Source organism: Lagopus muta, chromosome 4 (genome assembly GCF_023343835.1).
Source record: "Lagopus muta isolate bLagMut1 chromosome 4, bLagMut1 primary, whole genome shotgun sequence".
Lineage (NCBI taxonomy): Eukaryota > Metazoa > Chordata > Aves > Galliformes > Phasianidae > Lagopus > Lagopus muta.
The window spans coordinates 12872239-12890680 of record NC_064436.1 but is presented as its reverse complement, the minus strand read 5'-3'; the positions used below and the strand labels follow the sequence as shown (position 1 = coordinate 12890680).

Genomic DNA, 18442 nt, shown 5'->3' with positions numbered 1-18442 from the left:
TGTATAACAGAGCAGTACTTGTTGCTCTAGTTTGGACTTGTGCAAATGTGTAAAAGCAGTGTTTTCACTTGTGCTAAGCATTTTAAGACTCTGTCCTGCTGCTGTGGCCTACGGATATTGTTAGGCTTAGGGTGTCTTTGAAATAGATGTTTGGCACTGGGCAATTGGCTGTCTAGGGAGTGAGGTTTAACGAGGTCCACTGAATTTATAGCATCTTTTCTTATTGGGACCAACTGTTGTAATGTTTAAACAACAGAATAATATACTACCGGAGTGATCGTATTGTTGTAACTAAGCTTTTCATATGGTGCTGCGAATCAGACTGAGCACACTAAAAAAAAAATTAGAAATGAGTTAATTTGTGTATTTGTTACAATCGAAACGTAGATTTTATTGTTATTCCCAGTAACAGTATTTTTCCCAAATACCAATTCAGGTTAGGATTATTTAATAAAAATTTATGGGATGTTTCAGTGGCAAAAATAATGAATAGGGAAATGTTCATCTGAGAACAGCACGCATGAAAGAAGCATTTTCGAAGAGGGGGGTATTTTTACTGTGGTGTGTCCTCCTGTACATATAGGTTATGTAGTTATACTAATGAAGTAAGTAGTTGGTTTACTGCAAGTAGTGAAGAGATCAAGTGTGTTTGTGTCATACAAGCCGGATATTTGGCCTTGAATTGAGGACAGAGAAGAAGTTTGTTCATCAGACAGGCCTTGATGCAAATCTTACCACGGTCAAGTTTCTAAGAAAGGAATAGTGGTGTGAATGTAAATAAGATTTATGAAGAAAAGATGTAACCATCCATTCATCCCTTGTTGAGAGCAGAATAGCTTCAATGGAGGGAATGGCTTAATTTGAAGCTTAGCAATATGATTTGAGCATATTTTTGGAACTTGGCATTTTATTATTTGCAGGTGTGGACGAGAACCACTATAACTCCTGTATGAAGTAATGTAACAGCGTTTTAAATTAGAAAGTACTTTGGTGTAGTGTAGGTGAAAGAGAACATAGGTAATCTTAAAGCCAAACAAGCAAAACATTAAAAGGCAATCACAGCTTAAACTGACACATATTGGAGGAGATTTAAGTACCAACAGCTAATATCAGCGTTTCTTTGGAGTAGAGTATTTGAGAATTGTACCCTGTTGGATACTGCTATTAAAAATGAAAATATCTCATTTGTGTTTTAACCTGTTCCGCTTTTAATCTGATTAAAAGGATGTATGGGAATTAATTAAATTTTATTCTGGCATGTTACGCTTCCACCTGTGCTGCTGTGGCTGAAAAGCTGAATACATGCTTTGCATTCAAGCTCTACTTTTGCCATTTAGCTCTGTTCAAGCCCTTTATCTCGATAAGCACTGTATAAAATATGCTAAAGATAATGGTTTAGGTGGGCATTTAATAATAGTTATGGATCAAACAGTGTCTCTATGTGTCGTTACTGGCTTTTTTTTAACCCACTAATTCATGTAAGTGGAATTTTAAGGGGTAGTTAATACCTAAAAAAGGCTCTCCTACCTTCTGCAAATGCTGCATGACAATTTATTTTCAACTAAAAAGAGCATATCTCTGTGTATATACACAGCCGTGTCTGTATGCACACACTGCTGTGAGATCCTCTATTTCAGCACAGTAAGAGTTCTCTACCAGAATTACCTTTTTAGATATTAAAAAAGTGCACTGACCTTTTTCGGGGTAGAAAGATTGCAGTAGTTGTACAGTAGGAGAATTTCTGTGTCTTATGAAGAAATGGGGACATGCGGCACCGAAATTACAAATGCCCTGAGACATTTTTGGTGGTGTGTCAGAACTGAAATGTTTCCTTTTTCAGACAAAATACTGCAGTTTGCAGTGAGAAAGCAAAACATGAATTTTCAACTAGGTAGTTTTTCAGGTTGCTGACATTTTCTCTAGAAAGCAGACACCTTCTGAAGAAATTTGTTTAATGAGAAGCTTGATTTTATTTTTTAATTTTTTTTCACACGGTATGCAGTGTGCTGCAGGGAAAAAAGGGGTTTTTACCCTACTTGCATTCATTTCCTGAACATATCGAAATGCGGAGCTGAAATGCAGTGCTGAATAGCAGCATAATCTTGGTAAATCCCAAAGTAGCTGCCTTACAGCTCTGCTCACCCAGTGTGCATAACCGTGCCAGTGACTTGAGGAAATCAAACTTTCTTACTGTAGGTCTGGAGAGGCTTTCCTTTGTCTCACTGGCAGATGAGCTAATGCCATCACCCAGCAATTATCAAGTGGTGTTATGTTATGTAATGAAAGTATAAATAGCACAGGGAATAAAACTATTAAATCGAACAGACTAGCAAGTAGACAAGAACAGGAATATTATCAGGAACATTTTTGGTTAACTTCTGAATGTTGCCATTTAAAAAGATGTTTAGTTTGAATGTTGCAGCGAACCTGCAGGCAAGGGGACTCGTGGTCCTTGATCTGGAGTGACATTCCTGCCGTGCCCCTGGATAAATCATTTGGCCTCTGTGTATCTCTTTAAAGGAAGATACAGAATGAAAAAGGCAAAGAGTGCATCCCTGGAATTTCTTAATCAGCTGCTTATCTTGCATTTGAATTAAGCCTACCTGTGAACTTTGTTGCCCAATACCTGGCTGACAAATAGCTTCTGATTTGCAGTTTGAACTATCAGATTGTTTCACCACCAGTGTAAAATTTTCCAGAGTTGTTTTTGTAGTTGCTTGACAGGATTCAGAGAGATAAGGTGTGAAGATATGCAAGAGGTCATGTTTACCTGGAGAAGGGAGACAGTATCATGGGGAAGATCCTCCCCAGTCCTTTGCAGGTGTGGGTGGGATCCAAAGCTCTCTTCTCCTTTGGTATCTGACGCATTTCACTGAATGTGCCAATTAAAGGGAGGCATTTCCAGTTCCTTCCCCGGGGAAGAAGGGAGGGAGGAGACTCACTGTGTTATGAAATGGGGTTGGTTTTTGAAGAGCACTGTCTTTTAAAGCTGTCAATAGAAAATACTAATTAAAGAGATCTCCTGAAAGTCACAGTTCAAAGAAAAACAACCCAAAACAACAACAACTACAAAACAGCAACATAAAATACCCCATGTTTTAAGTTGAGGTTGAGTTTGCAAGATGCATCAGTCTGCAGAACTTCAGAATGGAACGTTTTCTGAAATATTAGGGCTGTTCTCCTGGCACTTAGTGTAATAAAGAAGAATATTCTACACTTGCTGTATGCAAAAAGGCTTCCAATTCACTATTCTTGGAAGCAAGCTGTTCAATTACAGAAATATAACTTATAAACTCAAGGGCCATTGTAGTGATAGGCAGGCCCATGAATAAGGGAAGAGAAGTTACCACTGTGTTGTACGGTTTCGTGAAATGGTCTTAGCAGCTTTATTACAGATGTGCTTTGCCTGTAAGGGCTTGAGACAAAAATAAAAAATTTTAAAAAAATCAGAAAAACCCAGAAAATTTATAGTTTTCTGGACACTGCCAGAGTGGTTTGTTTGTTTATTTTCAATTTTAGTCATCTGCTACCAATAAATTCCACTGCCCCTGTGGTAATTTCTCACATTAACATTGATATATTATGAGTGTTTTAAAGAAGACAATAAAATATTTCTTCTAGTAATTAAAGCAACGCATGTGTTGAACAAGGCACTGCCAGAAAGAGTTGTGGTTTCCTAATTGTGAGGTGCCTTGAGCAATATACCTGTTATAAATTCTTAATTGAACTTTGTGTTGTGGCCAGTGTGATTTGAAATATTCATAACTTTCCTTTTGCTTTGTTCTTCTCTAGCTCTTCATTGAGAAGTGTATCATCTGGTTCTTCGAGGCCTTCCAAAGTCTGTTTGGTATGTGGAGATGAGGCATCTGGATGTCATTACGGGGTAGTTACATGCGGCAGCTGTAAAGTTTTCTTCAAGAGAGCAGTAGAAGGTAAGAATACAACACAAAACAAAACAAAAAAATCAGCAAAAAAGACAAGGTGGAATTTGTGCATTTTTTTTAAATGCAGTAATAGGTACATGCACACATGTTTTTCATCTGTTTTCTTCTGTTGGTAAAGTTCTGTGTTAATCTGGAAAAAAAGTGAGAACACCTTTGTTGAATGGCTTCCAATTACGCATTGTAAAATTCAAGTAGAATATGCCAGGTTGTAATTCTTTTTTGAACTTTTTTAAAGAACGCATTGCTGTACCTTATGCTACTACTGAATTAGACTTGAGCTCCTCCAGCCCTCCAAGTTGCTGTCAGTAATTTCAATTGGATGTGAATACAGTTGGTGTAAGCATAGCTCTGCTTCTCCTGTACTGGAGGTTGAGTAAGGTTGTCTCATCATTTTGACATCTTATATGACAGTACAACTCACTTAGGTCAGTTGTCTGCTTGCGGCTACCTTCAGGTCTTTGGGCACAGTAGTGCGTCATCTGTGTTTTAGCAAAAGAAAAAGGCTTTACAGTTCTGTGAAAGATTGATGAGGGTGCATAAATTGATCACTGTGCATTTCTTTGGTATTGCAATGCTCTTTTTTTTCATTAAGGACTAGCATTTTCATGCGGTCTGTGTTTTGATAGTTTTGCCATCGTAGGAGTGTTTAGCCGACATTTCCTTATTTTGTACTGTTTATGGTATAGCTCATCTTTCCTGTATATCTTGTTAGAAAGAAGTTAGTACCATTCAGATTGCTGCAGGATCTTTGGTAGGTGCCGCGTCTCAGTGTCTTGTGTAGTTAGGGTATGTTTGATCTTTAAAGGCTTAGTAAGCAGCTGCCTCAAGCGATGTGAATTAAGTTTTTACTACCTGATTCATGGCATGCAAAAGAAATCATTACCAGTGAGGTGTTCTTATAACCCCTGATGAAACAAGCTGCATTTATTTTGGTAAAGAAAAACTTGAAAGAAAATAATCCCTTAATTTGGCATCCAGTTTGTACCCTGAGCAGAGAGGCGGTGTGTTATGTGATTAATATCTCCTGTGGCCACCCTGTCTGCTACTGGTAGCTGTAAAGATACAGCTTCTCAAGTTGACCTTGAGAGCTTGTGCGTCATTGAGGTCAATATCTCATGTAATATCTCTCTATCAATCTATTTATCTATCTATCATTAAAAACTGCCAATTTAATTGAATTAAGCTTCCCAAAGCTGTAACCTGGAAAAGATATCCTCACTTCTGCAAAAATTTTCTCTTATTGTTGTGCAGTAGTTGTCTTCATTCCCTGACTTTGAGGTTTCAGTTCCTTTATGTAGCACTTAAGCACACCCCCCCCTGTACTTACACATGACATCATGCATAGACGTTTGTACATCCATGTCTGAGCTGTCCTTGTTGGTGAAATCTAAACAGTGAGGGCTTTTTGTTGTTGTTATTGTTGAGGTGGTGGTGGCTTTTTTTAGCATGTGCACACATCTACTGTGTGAACCGGTAGCACCTTTTATTATCTTCCTTCTCCTTCCCTGCCTTCCGAGGAAACTTCTTTCCCAGTCTTAAGTCATTGTAATTTATAGGTACTGTGTATCTGCATTTAGCATACCTTCACTTTTGATGTCTTTCCTGTCATAATTAGATCCTGTTTCACAGAAATTTATGAAAAATTATGGAGGATTTCCTTTAGGAGTCAACAAAGCAGCGAGCTTTTCATCTTCAAGACGAAAAAGCCAAGATTATTAGGAAATAATTGATCTGGAAACGGGCGTAAAACATATTTTAAAAATGTAGTTACCAGTAATAACTGAAAGTTTGCCAGTTAGCAAAAAGAGCTTAAAAACCAAAGACAACAGGGTTGTTCTGAACAGTAAAGATGGTGGTTTTTGAATAAGCATGAGATCTATTTTCAAAGTGATTACATTAACATACGGGTTCTTACATGTGGTGTCGGAACATTGTCTAGGCTCCTGCTTGATATGCACATGATTGTGAGCTCTTACTGCTACTAGTAATGTTATGCAAACAGTGAAAGTTTGGCTTGTACTTTATTTGTTTATATAAAAGTACATAGTACAGTAATAGCCAGAGTAGGTCACAGCAAAAAACACAGTATGTATTTTGGCTGTAAACATCCTGAAACTATCAGTGTGAATACAAATTTGTGTGGGTAGGTTCATAGCAAAGCAAATGGTTGCTAGTCATCCTAAATTCTTTGGTTGAGTGCACAACCGATGAAATCACTCATCTTGAGAGTTCTTAGTGCAATTGAAGTATTTATGATAATTCCTGTGTTGCATCAGATGTTTAAAACAGTATTAATTCAGTGCACAATATAATTCAAGGTGGGAACGCTACCTGAAGAGTACATCTTGGGCATACCTATCTCAGCTCTGGGCTACAAGTATATTCTTTACTGAAGTGTCTGTATCCTTGCCTTAATGACAAAGAAAACAGTAATGCTCCCATTCTGAACGTAGAAACAGTTTTGGGGGCAGATTTATGAATACAGTGGCTAATTTACTTGAGTAAAAATGAATTGTTCCTTCTCTAAGAGATTTAACGGAAGAGATCCCTCAAGTTTCATTCGTCATTTCCCTAAAATCATATTAAAACTTTTGAGTACTTTTCTACAGATTTTACATTCAAATGTGTGTACAAAAAGGCACTTTTTTTTTTCTAATTATCTAGATTTGATCTAAAAGTTGCATTCAAATGATATAATGGGTTGGAAATCATGGTGGTGACCAACTGGAGTTGAAGTGGAAGAGTAAGTTGGGAGACAAAAAGTGTCAAAAAAAAAAAAAGTATGGAAACAGAGAGAAGGAGGCTTTGGAGAAAGCGGTTGTGGAAAACCATCCAGTTCTTCTGGTTTCAGCTGGAATTGCTAGAGTGTTTTGAGCTTGCCTTGAACAGCTTTTGAGTAGCAATTGCTTTGTGCTCTGTGGAAATACTATGAAAGCGAGGGGTTGTGACAGAAAAAAAGGAAAAACAAAACAAAAACAACTGCCTTGAAATATAAAACAAAGAAGTCCACAGCAACAAAAAGACCAGAGCTCACATTTCCAGTTGTAAGTCTGGTAGTCATATTCCCAGAGGATCTTATTTGGAAAGATGTGGAGAAAATGCTCAATCAATATAAGAGAAGAAACTCTGTAGACAAAAAAAAAAAGAAAAAAGAAAAAAAGGACTGTTGGTTAAGATTCCAAAGTAATTTCAGATGGAATTAATTAGGGGGACGTAAATTGTGGAAGAACAAACTTTTGGTATCACTTAAGCATGGATTTTTTTTGCTGACTGACTTGATGAACAGGAGTCTGGTGTGAAGAAATGTGACTGTCACTAACATAAATTTGATCTGCTTTACAAATAGTAAAACCCCTTAAATGTAATAAAAACACTGACAATTTTTGTTGCTGTGGAAGTTGAGACTTTTGTACTTACAGTACATTTTTATATATGGGGTAACTATATTGTATGATTTTCTACATTAAATTATGGGCTATCATAGTTATTTAAGCTTGAATTTATATTCATTATTGGAGTTATTTGCTGAATATACACTCTACTGTGAGGGAACCTAAAGCACCTGGCTAGTCTTCTCTTCTAATTTTTTCCTGAACCAGCTTTCTCTAAGGAGTGTAAAAGGCTTGATGTCAGAAATCATAGCTGCTCACGCAGTTTTCAGTCTTCATTTGTTCAAGTTCCAGACAAGTATGAGGTAATCTGTCCTAAATCAAAATTATATTGCTTCCTAAGTTGCTAAGGTTAATCTTTCATTCTTCTTTTGGCTTGGGTATAAGAAAAAAGGAAGGCATTTTTCAACTCCTAATAGTGATGAAGGCTACAACAAAGGACTGCTTTCTTCCAGTTTCTTTGCATATTTGCTGTGAGACTTTTGGCTATTTAAAATAAAGTGGAAAAATTAACAAATTAAATCATATTAATTATTATATCAACTGGGGAAGCTTGTCTTATTTTTAAATACAGTGATACAATCCTGAGTCATCTTCAGATTTTCTTGTCCAGTGTGTTTGCCTTGGAGCTAGTTCGGCTATTCTAGGTCAGAAAAGTAGATCTCTTCCCACCTCTGAGGGAGAAACATGATCACGGCAACAGAATTTTCTAGGATTCCATTTGCATTTCACTTGATCACTTATCATTTGTCTATTTAAAGGAGAGAGAAAATTGGCTGAAGGCATTTTTTTCAAGTCTAATCTGGTACTATCTTACTTGAATGCCAGCTGACTACAGTGAGCACTGTGCACCTCAGCAAGTGGTGTAGCAACTCCGGAGACCTTCCTTCAACCTGTGTTTGAACAGCAAGTTAGGCAAGACTTTGCTTCCACAGGGGGAGGGATGAAATTTTGTATGCAGCAATCTGTAAAAACTCTGCACAGCTGTGGAAACTGACATAGCCTCAAAGCTAGAGTTACAGAAAAGGAAGTGGCATTCATCTCCCTTCCTGCCAAGCTGCTTTGGAAATCCAAGAACAAAACAACAGGGGCCACAGGATCCAGGGTGCAGCCCGGTGGTTCCCTGAGGTAGCTTGTAGTGCTGTACCATTCACTGAGTCTGGTCTTTTCTTCCACAATCACGGTGATCCAACAGCTTATACAGACTCATCTTAGCTGTTACCAGCCTAAAGATTCAGTGGTGGATCATTTTTGTTCTTTGGCAAGCAAAGGGACTGTGAGGCCATTTAGCAGTGGGCCAGATGTGTAATATCCCAAGTATTTATATATATATATATATATATACTATATATATATATAGTATGTTTGTTTGTTTGGGGAATACTCTGTAGTTTCTGTTTCCAGAAGGCCACACAAGAAAGAAAGAGATAGGTTATGCTTAATATGTTTTTTACAAAAACGGGTAGTCTTCCTTTGTTTCTTCCATTCACTGTGCATGAAAGAACTTCACAAAGCTCTGTGTTTCCAAGTAGAAGACCCTGGAACACACTCTGTGCATCTCCTAAAATTTCTGATTTGAATCAAGGTGGAGAAAATGTCAAGCTATGAGAATGCATAGATCTCCAATAACTTGCTCAATTAGCAGAACTTAAAGATTTATGTAATATTTCTGGTGAATAGGAAAGGGTTTCCTATTGATCATATGAAGAAGAACATTTTTATTCTGTAGAGGCTGAATTTGATACATTGTAAAAAGATATTTTCCCCAATATTTTACAGCGCTCTCATGAATTTTGTAGGTTTGTGTCACTAGAATTAATTATACATACTGTTCTTTACTCTCCACTCTTCTGTTCATTCACTGTAATGAAGTCAGTGTTTTTCCATCACAGCCTGCAATTTTCCTTTTTATCCACTTTCATAAGGTCAATGACCTCTCTAAATTCAACATCACTCAGTATAGATGTCCATATGTTTTCATAGTAATTTCTAAGTGGGATTTGAAGTTGACTCTGTTCCTGACCTGTTGCAAGAATCTGTTTTACAACCTATCAAACAGAACTATTAGGTGAAGAGCAAGCTGATGGGTGATCTGCTGAGGGCAAGTGAGCTGGTCAGATTCATGTAGCAGCTACTTCTCTACTTGATATACTATGCTTAATAGGTATAAAACAAAATTTAAGTAATTGTTGTAGGTTTGAAGCTGCCAATAACCTTCCATCCTTTTGTAGGTATCTCAAGGACTCTTACTGTTTTTCACTCTGGCAGGCAGTATTGCTCAGTGAAGTGGAATCTGATTTTCTGCTCCTTTGGTTGGCTTTAGTAACTAAAAACTTAGAGTTAAGAATGTTGTTGGAAGGAAAGAAGTAGAAATTTTAGCATTGGGACCCCAAAAAGGGGCAAAAAGCAAGTAGCGGGAAGTGAGACCAGAAAAAAAAAAGAAAAAAAAAAAAAGGGAAAGATTAATTAAGGATGGAGCATGTGTAATAATGGAATATTTGAAAATCAGGGAGAGGCAGAATGGGAAGAAAAGCTTTCCTTTTGGTTCTCAGAATTTGCAGGCTGTGTGACAGACTGAAAAATTGAGTTTGGAACTGAAAAATAAGTGCAGGAGATATGTTGAATGGGGAGCATTATGCCAAGAGAGCAAGCATATTCCAGTAGCATTTCGGGAAGATAAGAGGTTTGGGATCCATCTAGGTGATACAGCGTCCTGATTTTAAAACAATGAGGTTAACAGGTGTAGTGCCACAAAGAACTGCAAGATGGTTAATGGCTTCTTAAATGTTTTGAAAAAATATTTTACAACAAGGAATGCTAAAAAATCTGCACTGAATTCTTTTCCAAAAATTCTTTTTTGCTGTAGAGAAGGAGAAACAAGGAGAAGGATGAAAATTTTAAATATCAGCTGCTGTCTAGCATTGAAAAATGCTTGCACAATGCAAGGAAATCTGCTTGCAACTTTTCTACCCCTCCACTATTTCATTTGTCTTGTATTCTTTGTTTTATGAATACTGATCTCTAGCCTGTTTCATTTAAAGGTAACATTCAGGAGGTTATGACAAGCCTCCGTGGGCAGAATCTTCAGTATACAGAAAACATTTGGCATGGCAAGACTGATTTATCTTAGGTAATGGCCTTCTGTCACAAACACAAACATCAGGAAGTCTTTCAAACACTTAATTTCTGTATTTTCATAGGAGAGAGGGGATTTTTGCATTCTTACCATGTAATAAGGAACTGCGTTACAGTATTAATTATTTATTGTTTATTTTAACATATCAGAAGGTAACATTCTCACAGAGCAGAGTCTTCCCTAAGAGTGAGGTGGGACAGTTCTGTGAAGGCATGTTGACTTAAGTTAACCAGAAATATTTTGACTAACAAAAGATCAAATGTCATAGCCATTAGCCTGAATACTTCAATGCATTTTTTGCCTTCTTGAATACTTCAGCTTCCTTTTCTTAAAAATTTAAAATGTTGATTTCTATGTGTATCATATCGGGAAGGTAGACAGAGTTCTGCTTGGAAATAGTCACTCAGATAGTAGTCTCAAGATGGCTGAGCCATTTCTGTAGCACATCTTTTCAAAATCTGTATTTTGTAATATTCACGTCATCATGGTATGAATGATGGAGCACTGTGTATTCTTCTGGTCAGCAGCACATGAAACAGTTTGCTTCAGAGTCAGTTAAAACACATCAGGAGAGCTTCTAAAATGATCTGGAGAATAAAAATTTATCTTATGTCAGGTGGCTAAATGCTTCTAGCTTATTTTAGCTTACCCAAGAAGAGTCTGAGTTGGGACATGATTGCTGTCTATAAATATTTCACAGTGGAGGAATAGACAAGTCAGAGGGAGAAGAATTTATTTTGAACTAAGATCTGTACTGAAATAACAGCAAATGGGTAAAATTGACATTGTCTGGTTTGGTATTTAGTGAAGGCTGCAAACCATCAAGAAGAGGGACATTTAGGGATATTATCCTGAAAGGAGATGGTGGGACTGAATTTAAAACGTTATGTAAGATAAGTAACTCTGATAGTATAATATGATCTTTGGTAGTCTGGGTAAGCCAAAGATAAGCCAAAGACCTACAAGCCTCTTCTAGTTTCTGTTGTGTCCCGATAAGGCTAGAGTTCATCCAACTTAAGGAAATGGGAATAGTAAAGGAAAGGTTGAGCCAATTAATATATTTTAGGATATTCTACTTGTAATGACAATGGATACCCACATTCTAACTGGCATACAGGACTCCAGTTTATAAGAACTGGCATGAGTTGCTCAGATCCTGCATGAGACAGTTGGTTTCTAGTTGTAGCAGCAGATGAACATATGTCTCCTGAGATGGCATTTCTCATTTTTGGTTTACAAACAAGCTCACAAGTCCTTCTGAAATAGCTGTGCTATCCACATTGACTGCTGCAGGTACCTGTGGACCTCATCAAGTGCCCTTGTGCTGGATGATATTTGCTCATAATTCCCTCCTATGAGAATCTGACTCTTGGGAAATCTGTCATTGAACTATGATTGGTCTGACTTCAATATTGTACTGCTGGTTCTTGCAACCTCAAGTACAATACAACTGTGAATGGATAACAAACCAGTCAAATTGGAATTTGCAATGGGATGTAAATAAGCATATAGGATTCTCTGTGTCAAACACCATAAAGCATATAAAATGTCATAAATCAGATGCGTTAGCTCCTTACAGCTTCAGTAGTGCTTCTTAAGGGATACCTGTCAGGCCATCAAAGCAGTGTTAAAATTTGCACTTTCAGTAGCAAGTAGTACTTTTGTTCTGCAACCCTCAAGGTTCAGAAATTTTTTTGAGCGAGAAGGAAGTCTACCAGGATCACTTTTAGTAGATAAGAGTCAAAAGGAGGGATAATTCTGCAAAGTGTACCTTCAGCAAAACAATCTTAGAAATAAGGAATTTGGCAGTGTTGTGGCTAGAAGAAATTCTAAACAAATAAAACCACAAAATAGATTTATATATGTATATAGCGAGAGAAAGTATCTCTTTGTATGTCCTGATCTCATTCTAAGTAAGAGGGTGAGGAAACAATTTCCAGACCAAAAATGAAATAAAATGTACGTACAGATCTGTCTGATATAGACAGAGGGAACAAGGCATCTGCTAGCATCTTGGATATAAATAGAGTGGGAAAAGGTAATGGCAAGTCTCCCACTGCCTTAAAAGAAGCCAGCATTTCAGCCTTTTTTTTTTTTTTTTTTTTTTTTTTTTTACAGCACAGTTTTAGTCTGTTGAAGATCAGGAGTGCTTCTCCTGAGTTTGAAGTGTGGACTTAGTCTGAGGCAGTTTTGTCAGATTTTTAGCAACTATAATGGCTTGTGGTCGGCTTTGAAGTCCATAGCTGTTTATCGTTTGAGACAGAATTCTGTAAGACAGAATTATTAGCTGGCTTTAACCTGTGCAATTGTTTGGTACTGTCTTTCATGACTGAGTTGCCAAACCCAGCACTCTAGAAAGAGAATGTGGGGCAGATGCTTCCACCTAGGAAAGGTGGGATCCAGGGGGAGATCACGATGTGAGGCTTTTGCATCACCTTGTTCCCTGCTAGAAGAGCAGGCATAAGTAAGCAGGTTTGCATTCAGTCTTCTTGAGAAGGAATGCCAAGAGCTGCCTGCTTTGTAATAGGAAGCTCTGAACTTGCTGCAGTTGCAGAGCTTTGCGCAACCTTTGAAGTAGCTGGTGTGTGACCTAGCGTATGCATCACCTGCTATTATGCTTGTGTCTGCAGAGTAGGTGTAGTTAAAGCCTAAAGTCCATGTTACAAAGAAAGAAAATAAGTATAACTTTGAAATTCTGGACCAGTAGTTCCTGTGTATTCTCTTTCAGTTGTGACGTGTGTGTTAATAAACGTGGTGCATGAGCTGAGTTACTGAAGGTGTTTTGTATACACATGATTTGATAGGAGTTCCCCTGTCTCTGCTGTTCTTTAGTTGCTGATTGAATGAGGCTGGGAGCTAAGGGCAGACCCTTTCTCCTCCTGTGTCAGGTTTAGGCATGCCAGAGTTTAAGGAGGTTGCTCTGTCCTCTACCACCCCTTCTGTGTGGGTTTTTGTATGAAGTCTAATGGTGGATTTCTGCATTTTGAGCTACTTCATTTTTTTTAATAGTCTTTTAAAAAATGTGTTGGGAGAAAAAAAAAAAAAAAAGCAATAACCAACGTTACAAAATTGCAACTAAATGTGAGAATAATGAATACTGGTAGCATGCGTGGTCTTTGTTCGTCTTTGTTCGTCTGCACCATATGTAATGCTTTCTAAGTCAGCCTTAATGACATGATCACATACAGCATTTTCAACGAGACCTGTGCTTTGCTTATTGAACAGATTGGATAGCATTCAATTAATGAGCAGCTTTTCAATATTTTGTATTCTTCTCATTGCTCAATGTATAGTCTTGTGCCTTCACTGCTGATTGGTATTCGTCCCTCGCTGAGAAGACTTAATTACTCATTTCTTACAGAGCTTTTCTCCGGTGCTCATCACCATAGAAAGTGCTTCCATATCCAGGTGCTTCACAAACATTGTTTAATTTGTCCTTGCAATGCTAGATAAGATATGTGGTTATTACTCCTGTTTCACAGTCAAGGAGTTGAGATACAGATTAAGCCCATACGTAACCGCTGATCTGGCGTTCCTGATTTATGATATCTAGGACCGCAGGGAGCAGAGGTACTTGGCATTTTATAGCACTTAATATGTCCAAAGTGCAATTCCCATTGATTTTATTTGCAGCTATGATTGCTTTAACTATTGCAAATCAGACTCTGGAACTCAAGTTGGATATTCAGGAAACAAGGATGATATAATTAATGGTTTTCTTGCTTATTATTATAAAATCTATGGCATAAAAGGAGGTGCAATGCAGTTCTCCAGGGCACCATTCAACTGCCTGAAGTATCGACTTTGTCTCGTCTCTCTCTTGTAATCGTGTATGTACTTTGTTTTCCATTTTGTAGCAAATGAACATGTAGTCTAAGTGCAGCAGGCCTTTTTAACTTAGTGGTTCATAGTCATCCTAAATCTTCATTCACATTGTCCACAGGATAAGCTGGAGGTCTTACAAGGGAGGGGGACTTAATGATGTTAACATAAGGTATAATATACTTAGAAGCTTCTATTAATTTATTCTGGCAATTGAAATTCATGTTCTGCAGAGTTCAGAAGCCTGGAATTTCTTGCACTTGCCTTTTAGCACTATGGCCTGAGTGAGGTTCTTATATGGCAGTCTTGTGCAAGTAGGGTCAGTGATGGTGGTTCTTTCTGAGGAAAGCTGTGTGTAGCTTAATAGTGGCAAGTTGCCTCAGGCTTTTAGGAACTGTGCAAAACTGCTTGAAGGAAGTGATTTTGGGAAGATATAATCCAGGTTCTCTGGTACATACTGAAACTTTCATTAGAGGGAGTTTGTTAGGGTTCCTCAAGATTAATCCTTCCTTATCTTCGCTCATACAGTATATCCTATCATGCTTAGTATTTTAGTTCAAACCTTGACATTGCATAAGCTGCTTGCACAGATTACTGAAACATGGTAGTATGATGTGGTCAGTGTATGATCTTTTCTGAATATGTTGCAGATGCTTCACAGAATCATTTTTCCTTTTAGAAGCTGTACGGGTATCCTCTTGTTCTGGTGTAAGTTATCCTTAAATGCTGGGTGTCGTGTTTATTTGATATAGAAGGTGGTCCTCGATTGCTTCATGCTGTTGGAACTATCACAGTCTGTGCTGCGGTTTATGAAATGAGCAGTGTTTTGTGTGGATTAACATTTTACAGATTAGAGAGCACTGTTAAATAATCATGGAATTGCTAAGTTTGGACAGTACCACTGGAGACTCTTGGGTCCAAATCTGCTGCTCAGGGCAGGTTGCTCTGCTTTGTGTCTAGTTGGGTCTTGTGCGTCTCTCGGGATTAAGACTCCATAATCCTTCTGGACAACCTGTATACTCTTTGATCACTCTCACCATAAAAAAAAGAGCTGTAGAAGACAAAAACGATATTTGTACCCTTCCCTTGGGAGCATCATTTGGTTGCCATCATCAGTCAAATTTAATCCAGAATCACCTCTTAATGATATCAGCAAATTTTCTTGACAGTTGTGCGTGCAGCCTGTGATGTCTGAATTGTTAAAATGTTCCTTAGGATGATTATAGTCCTTGCAGAGTAAGCCTACCTTGTTCTAGACTTTCCCTCTGCTGTTGCTTTTCAAAGTGAAAGAATCTGCTTTGGAATTAGTCGATTCTCGTCTAGAAAATATCCCAGACTCTGAAGGTTTTCTGCGGTGCCGAATTGTTTTTCTTTTTGGTTGTTGGGCATTGCATTCTAGTAGTGGAAAAGTAAGTAATCTCAACCCAGAAGAAAAGAGTGCATGAGAGCAGTGTTACCCTGGATAACTGTAATAGGAGCTGAGACTTCTGGATGGACCGGATGAACTGGTTCATGCTGCTGATTATTAAGCACATGGAAAAGGGAGAAAATAACCAATGGCTTTATCAAGTTTGAGTGATATTCTGAGTCTCAAGAGTAACTTATGTCTCCTAACAGATTATCTTTTTCTGATTTAAAAAAAATAAAAAAATAAAAAATCCATATACAGATTTTCTTCAATGGTGTGCCAGCTGATGAGTAATAAGTGCAGAAAAGTATAATGAAATTACTGATTTAGGCGGTAGGTTTTTATGTTTATTGAAGCTGTTCAATAACTCTGGCCTGTAGAAGAGTATCTAAAGTAATTGAGTACTAAATAAATGCCTTAGAAAATAAACGTGGGAAGGTTATATTCTGGAAATTTATTTTGCAAGTAGAATGTAGGCTGATTTTAAAGTCACAGGGGGAGAAAAAACACCAAAATGGAAATAACCTCTGCAATATGAAGGCAGATGCATTGGTTTAAAACATAGCCCCATGTCCACAAAGCTGAAAAAGAGTATAAAATTGGATTAGAGGAAAAATTACCATTCTTTGAAACATTTGGTACTGTTCTTCCAACAAGAGTAGTTGTTTGTGAATTTATGGCTGCTTTTAGAAACGGAATATTGTGGATTCTTATAATGTAAGAATAATATTCTTATAATAATTCTTATAATGTAATCATACCTATATATATGTGTGTGTGTGTATATATATATAAAATCAGCATTAATGCACTTGAATCATATTTCTATGTTTTCATTTGCCTGCAGTTCTTTCTGATTCTTCCTGAAATCCATACCCACTCATTTCCAATCATTTGCAGTCAGTCTATTACCAGGCACAAGAACAAGAGTGTAGTTTTCTCATTTGTATCTAGCTATTCGTTTCAGTTCATCTCAGAATTGATTTATGTTGCACTTTTTGTACAAAAAAGAACTGGACTTGATGTTTTGTATTTATGTGTTGCAAAACCCACTCCCTTATTTCTTTACATGTAACAAATAAATAATGCAACTCATGTATTGGGATGGAAAGCTGTGCTAGAAGTAGACATATGGCAAACAGCTCTTGCAACATCAGAACAGCACTGCTTATTACAGAGCAGGGTGATGGATGATATTAAAAACGATAATGTTGCTGTATGATATGGTGTGGGGGAACAGATCAGAGGAACAGAGCTGTAACTTCTTCTAACAGGAACAATTTAAACAGCAGTTTGAAGGTTTACAGACCTTTTGTATGCTCTGCTAAGTGCTCAGCTAAGCTTTTTCTTCATTGAGCTGGGACAACCGTTGTAATTTAAAGCTGATGACTATCAGGAAGAATTGCAATGGTCCTGTCCTTTCAAAACTCAGGCTTTTATGAAAGTTTTCTATAAATGTTTTAGGAACCTAACTGTATTATTCCATTTCAGAAAGGGGATTTTTTTTTTGTCTACGGTGTTTAGCTGTAGATGAGTATTACTATATTCATTTTCACAGACTTGTGCTCCATTTTCTTTTTCCTACAAGTAATTATATATTTGGTGCTGAGCATCCAATTATTTATTCATCCATTTTATCACATGAACGTAGGAAATGGACTTAAGTTAGCCTATACACCATATCATGCATGCAAATTCCATCCTTAACAATACTGATTGAAATTATGTGATAGGTGCTAATTTTCTCTGATACAACAGAATGATAATGATATGAATAAGTGCTCCTTATGTTGTGTGCGTTAGCTTGCTTATCTATTTATAAAACTTTAAAAAGATACTACCCTATTTTAAGATATTTTTTTTTATTACAGTTTTCCAGGTAACAGTAAGACATTATCCCTGCCATGATGGCATCATATTCCTGAATGAAACTATCCAACACTGCAGATTGATTTGTCTGTGTACAAGGTACATACTGTCAGGTAGCTGAATTCCAGATATTCAAGTGTTTTATAGAGCCTTGGGAACTGGAAATGGTATTTAATATTCTCCTACTTCTGCAGTGTCATCATGCAGAGGTACTCTGTGCTGAATGTAGGGCAGCAGGCAATCTGTCAAATATGGTAGATATGTGTGGCACATACAATTCTGAAAATATTTTCATGCAGCAGCATTGCATACAGCTTTATAATATAAACAAGGACGTTGGAAGATACTGATAATTCTGAGCTGCATCTCTCCTTCTTGCACTTCTATTTTGCACCAAAAAAAAAAAAAAAAAATCCACTCCCATGGAAGAAGTCTAGAAAGAATGCCCACTGATTATTCCATGTTAATAATTCATTCACAGCCAGATGAGGAAATATGGCAAGGAGATCTCTGACTCTGTAATAATAAAATATCATTCATGGAAAGGGTAAGAAAAAGTGAAGGACGTAAAAGCACAAGCAAAATCTATGTACTAGTGTATGCACAAATAGTTTTGTGATAAGACAGAAGACGGTTTTTGAACAGTTTTAGGAGATGCTTACTTCAGCATCCTCTTTTCCATGGAGTTAGAAAATGTAGAAATAGAGAACCAAAGGGTAACAGCACGGTTATGGTTTGACTTTTATTTCAGCTCTTGCTATTGCTTTTCTCTCACTTATTATGTTTTTAATTGCCCATTCTACTGAGAATTGATGGTAATATTTGTTACTGCCACCATTCTTTCCATACTTGAAGTCTTCGGTAAAATATTCAT

At 37.3% G+C, this 18442-nt stretch overlaps 1 protein-coding gene across 4 annotated transcripts in view; it reads left to right on the top strand.

Moving 5' to 3' along the window:
- Positions 1-18442, top strand: part of NR3C2 (nuclear receptor subfamily 3 group C member 2) — a 199683-nt gene that overhangs the window by 108130 nt on the left and 73111 nt on the right. For all 4 annotated transcript variants that reach the window (XM_048942623.1, XM_048942624.1, XM_048942622.1 and 1 more), the window contains one exon: positions 3793-3932. In XM_048942623.1, the coding sequence (XP_048798580.1) occupies positions 3793-3932 (140 nt within the window). The remainder of the gene's footprint in view (positions 1-3792; positions 3933-18442) is intronic.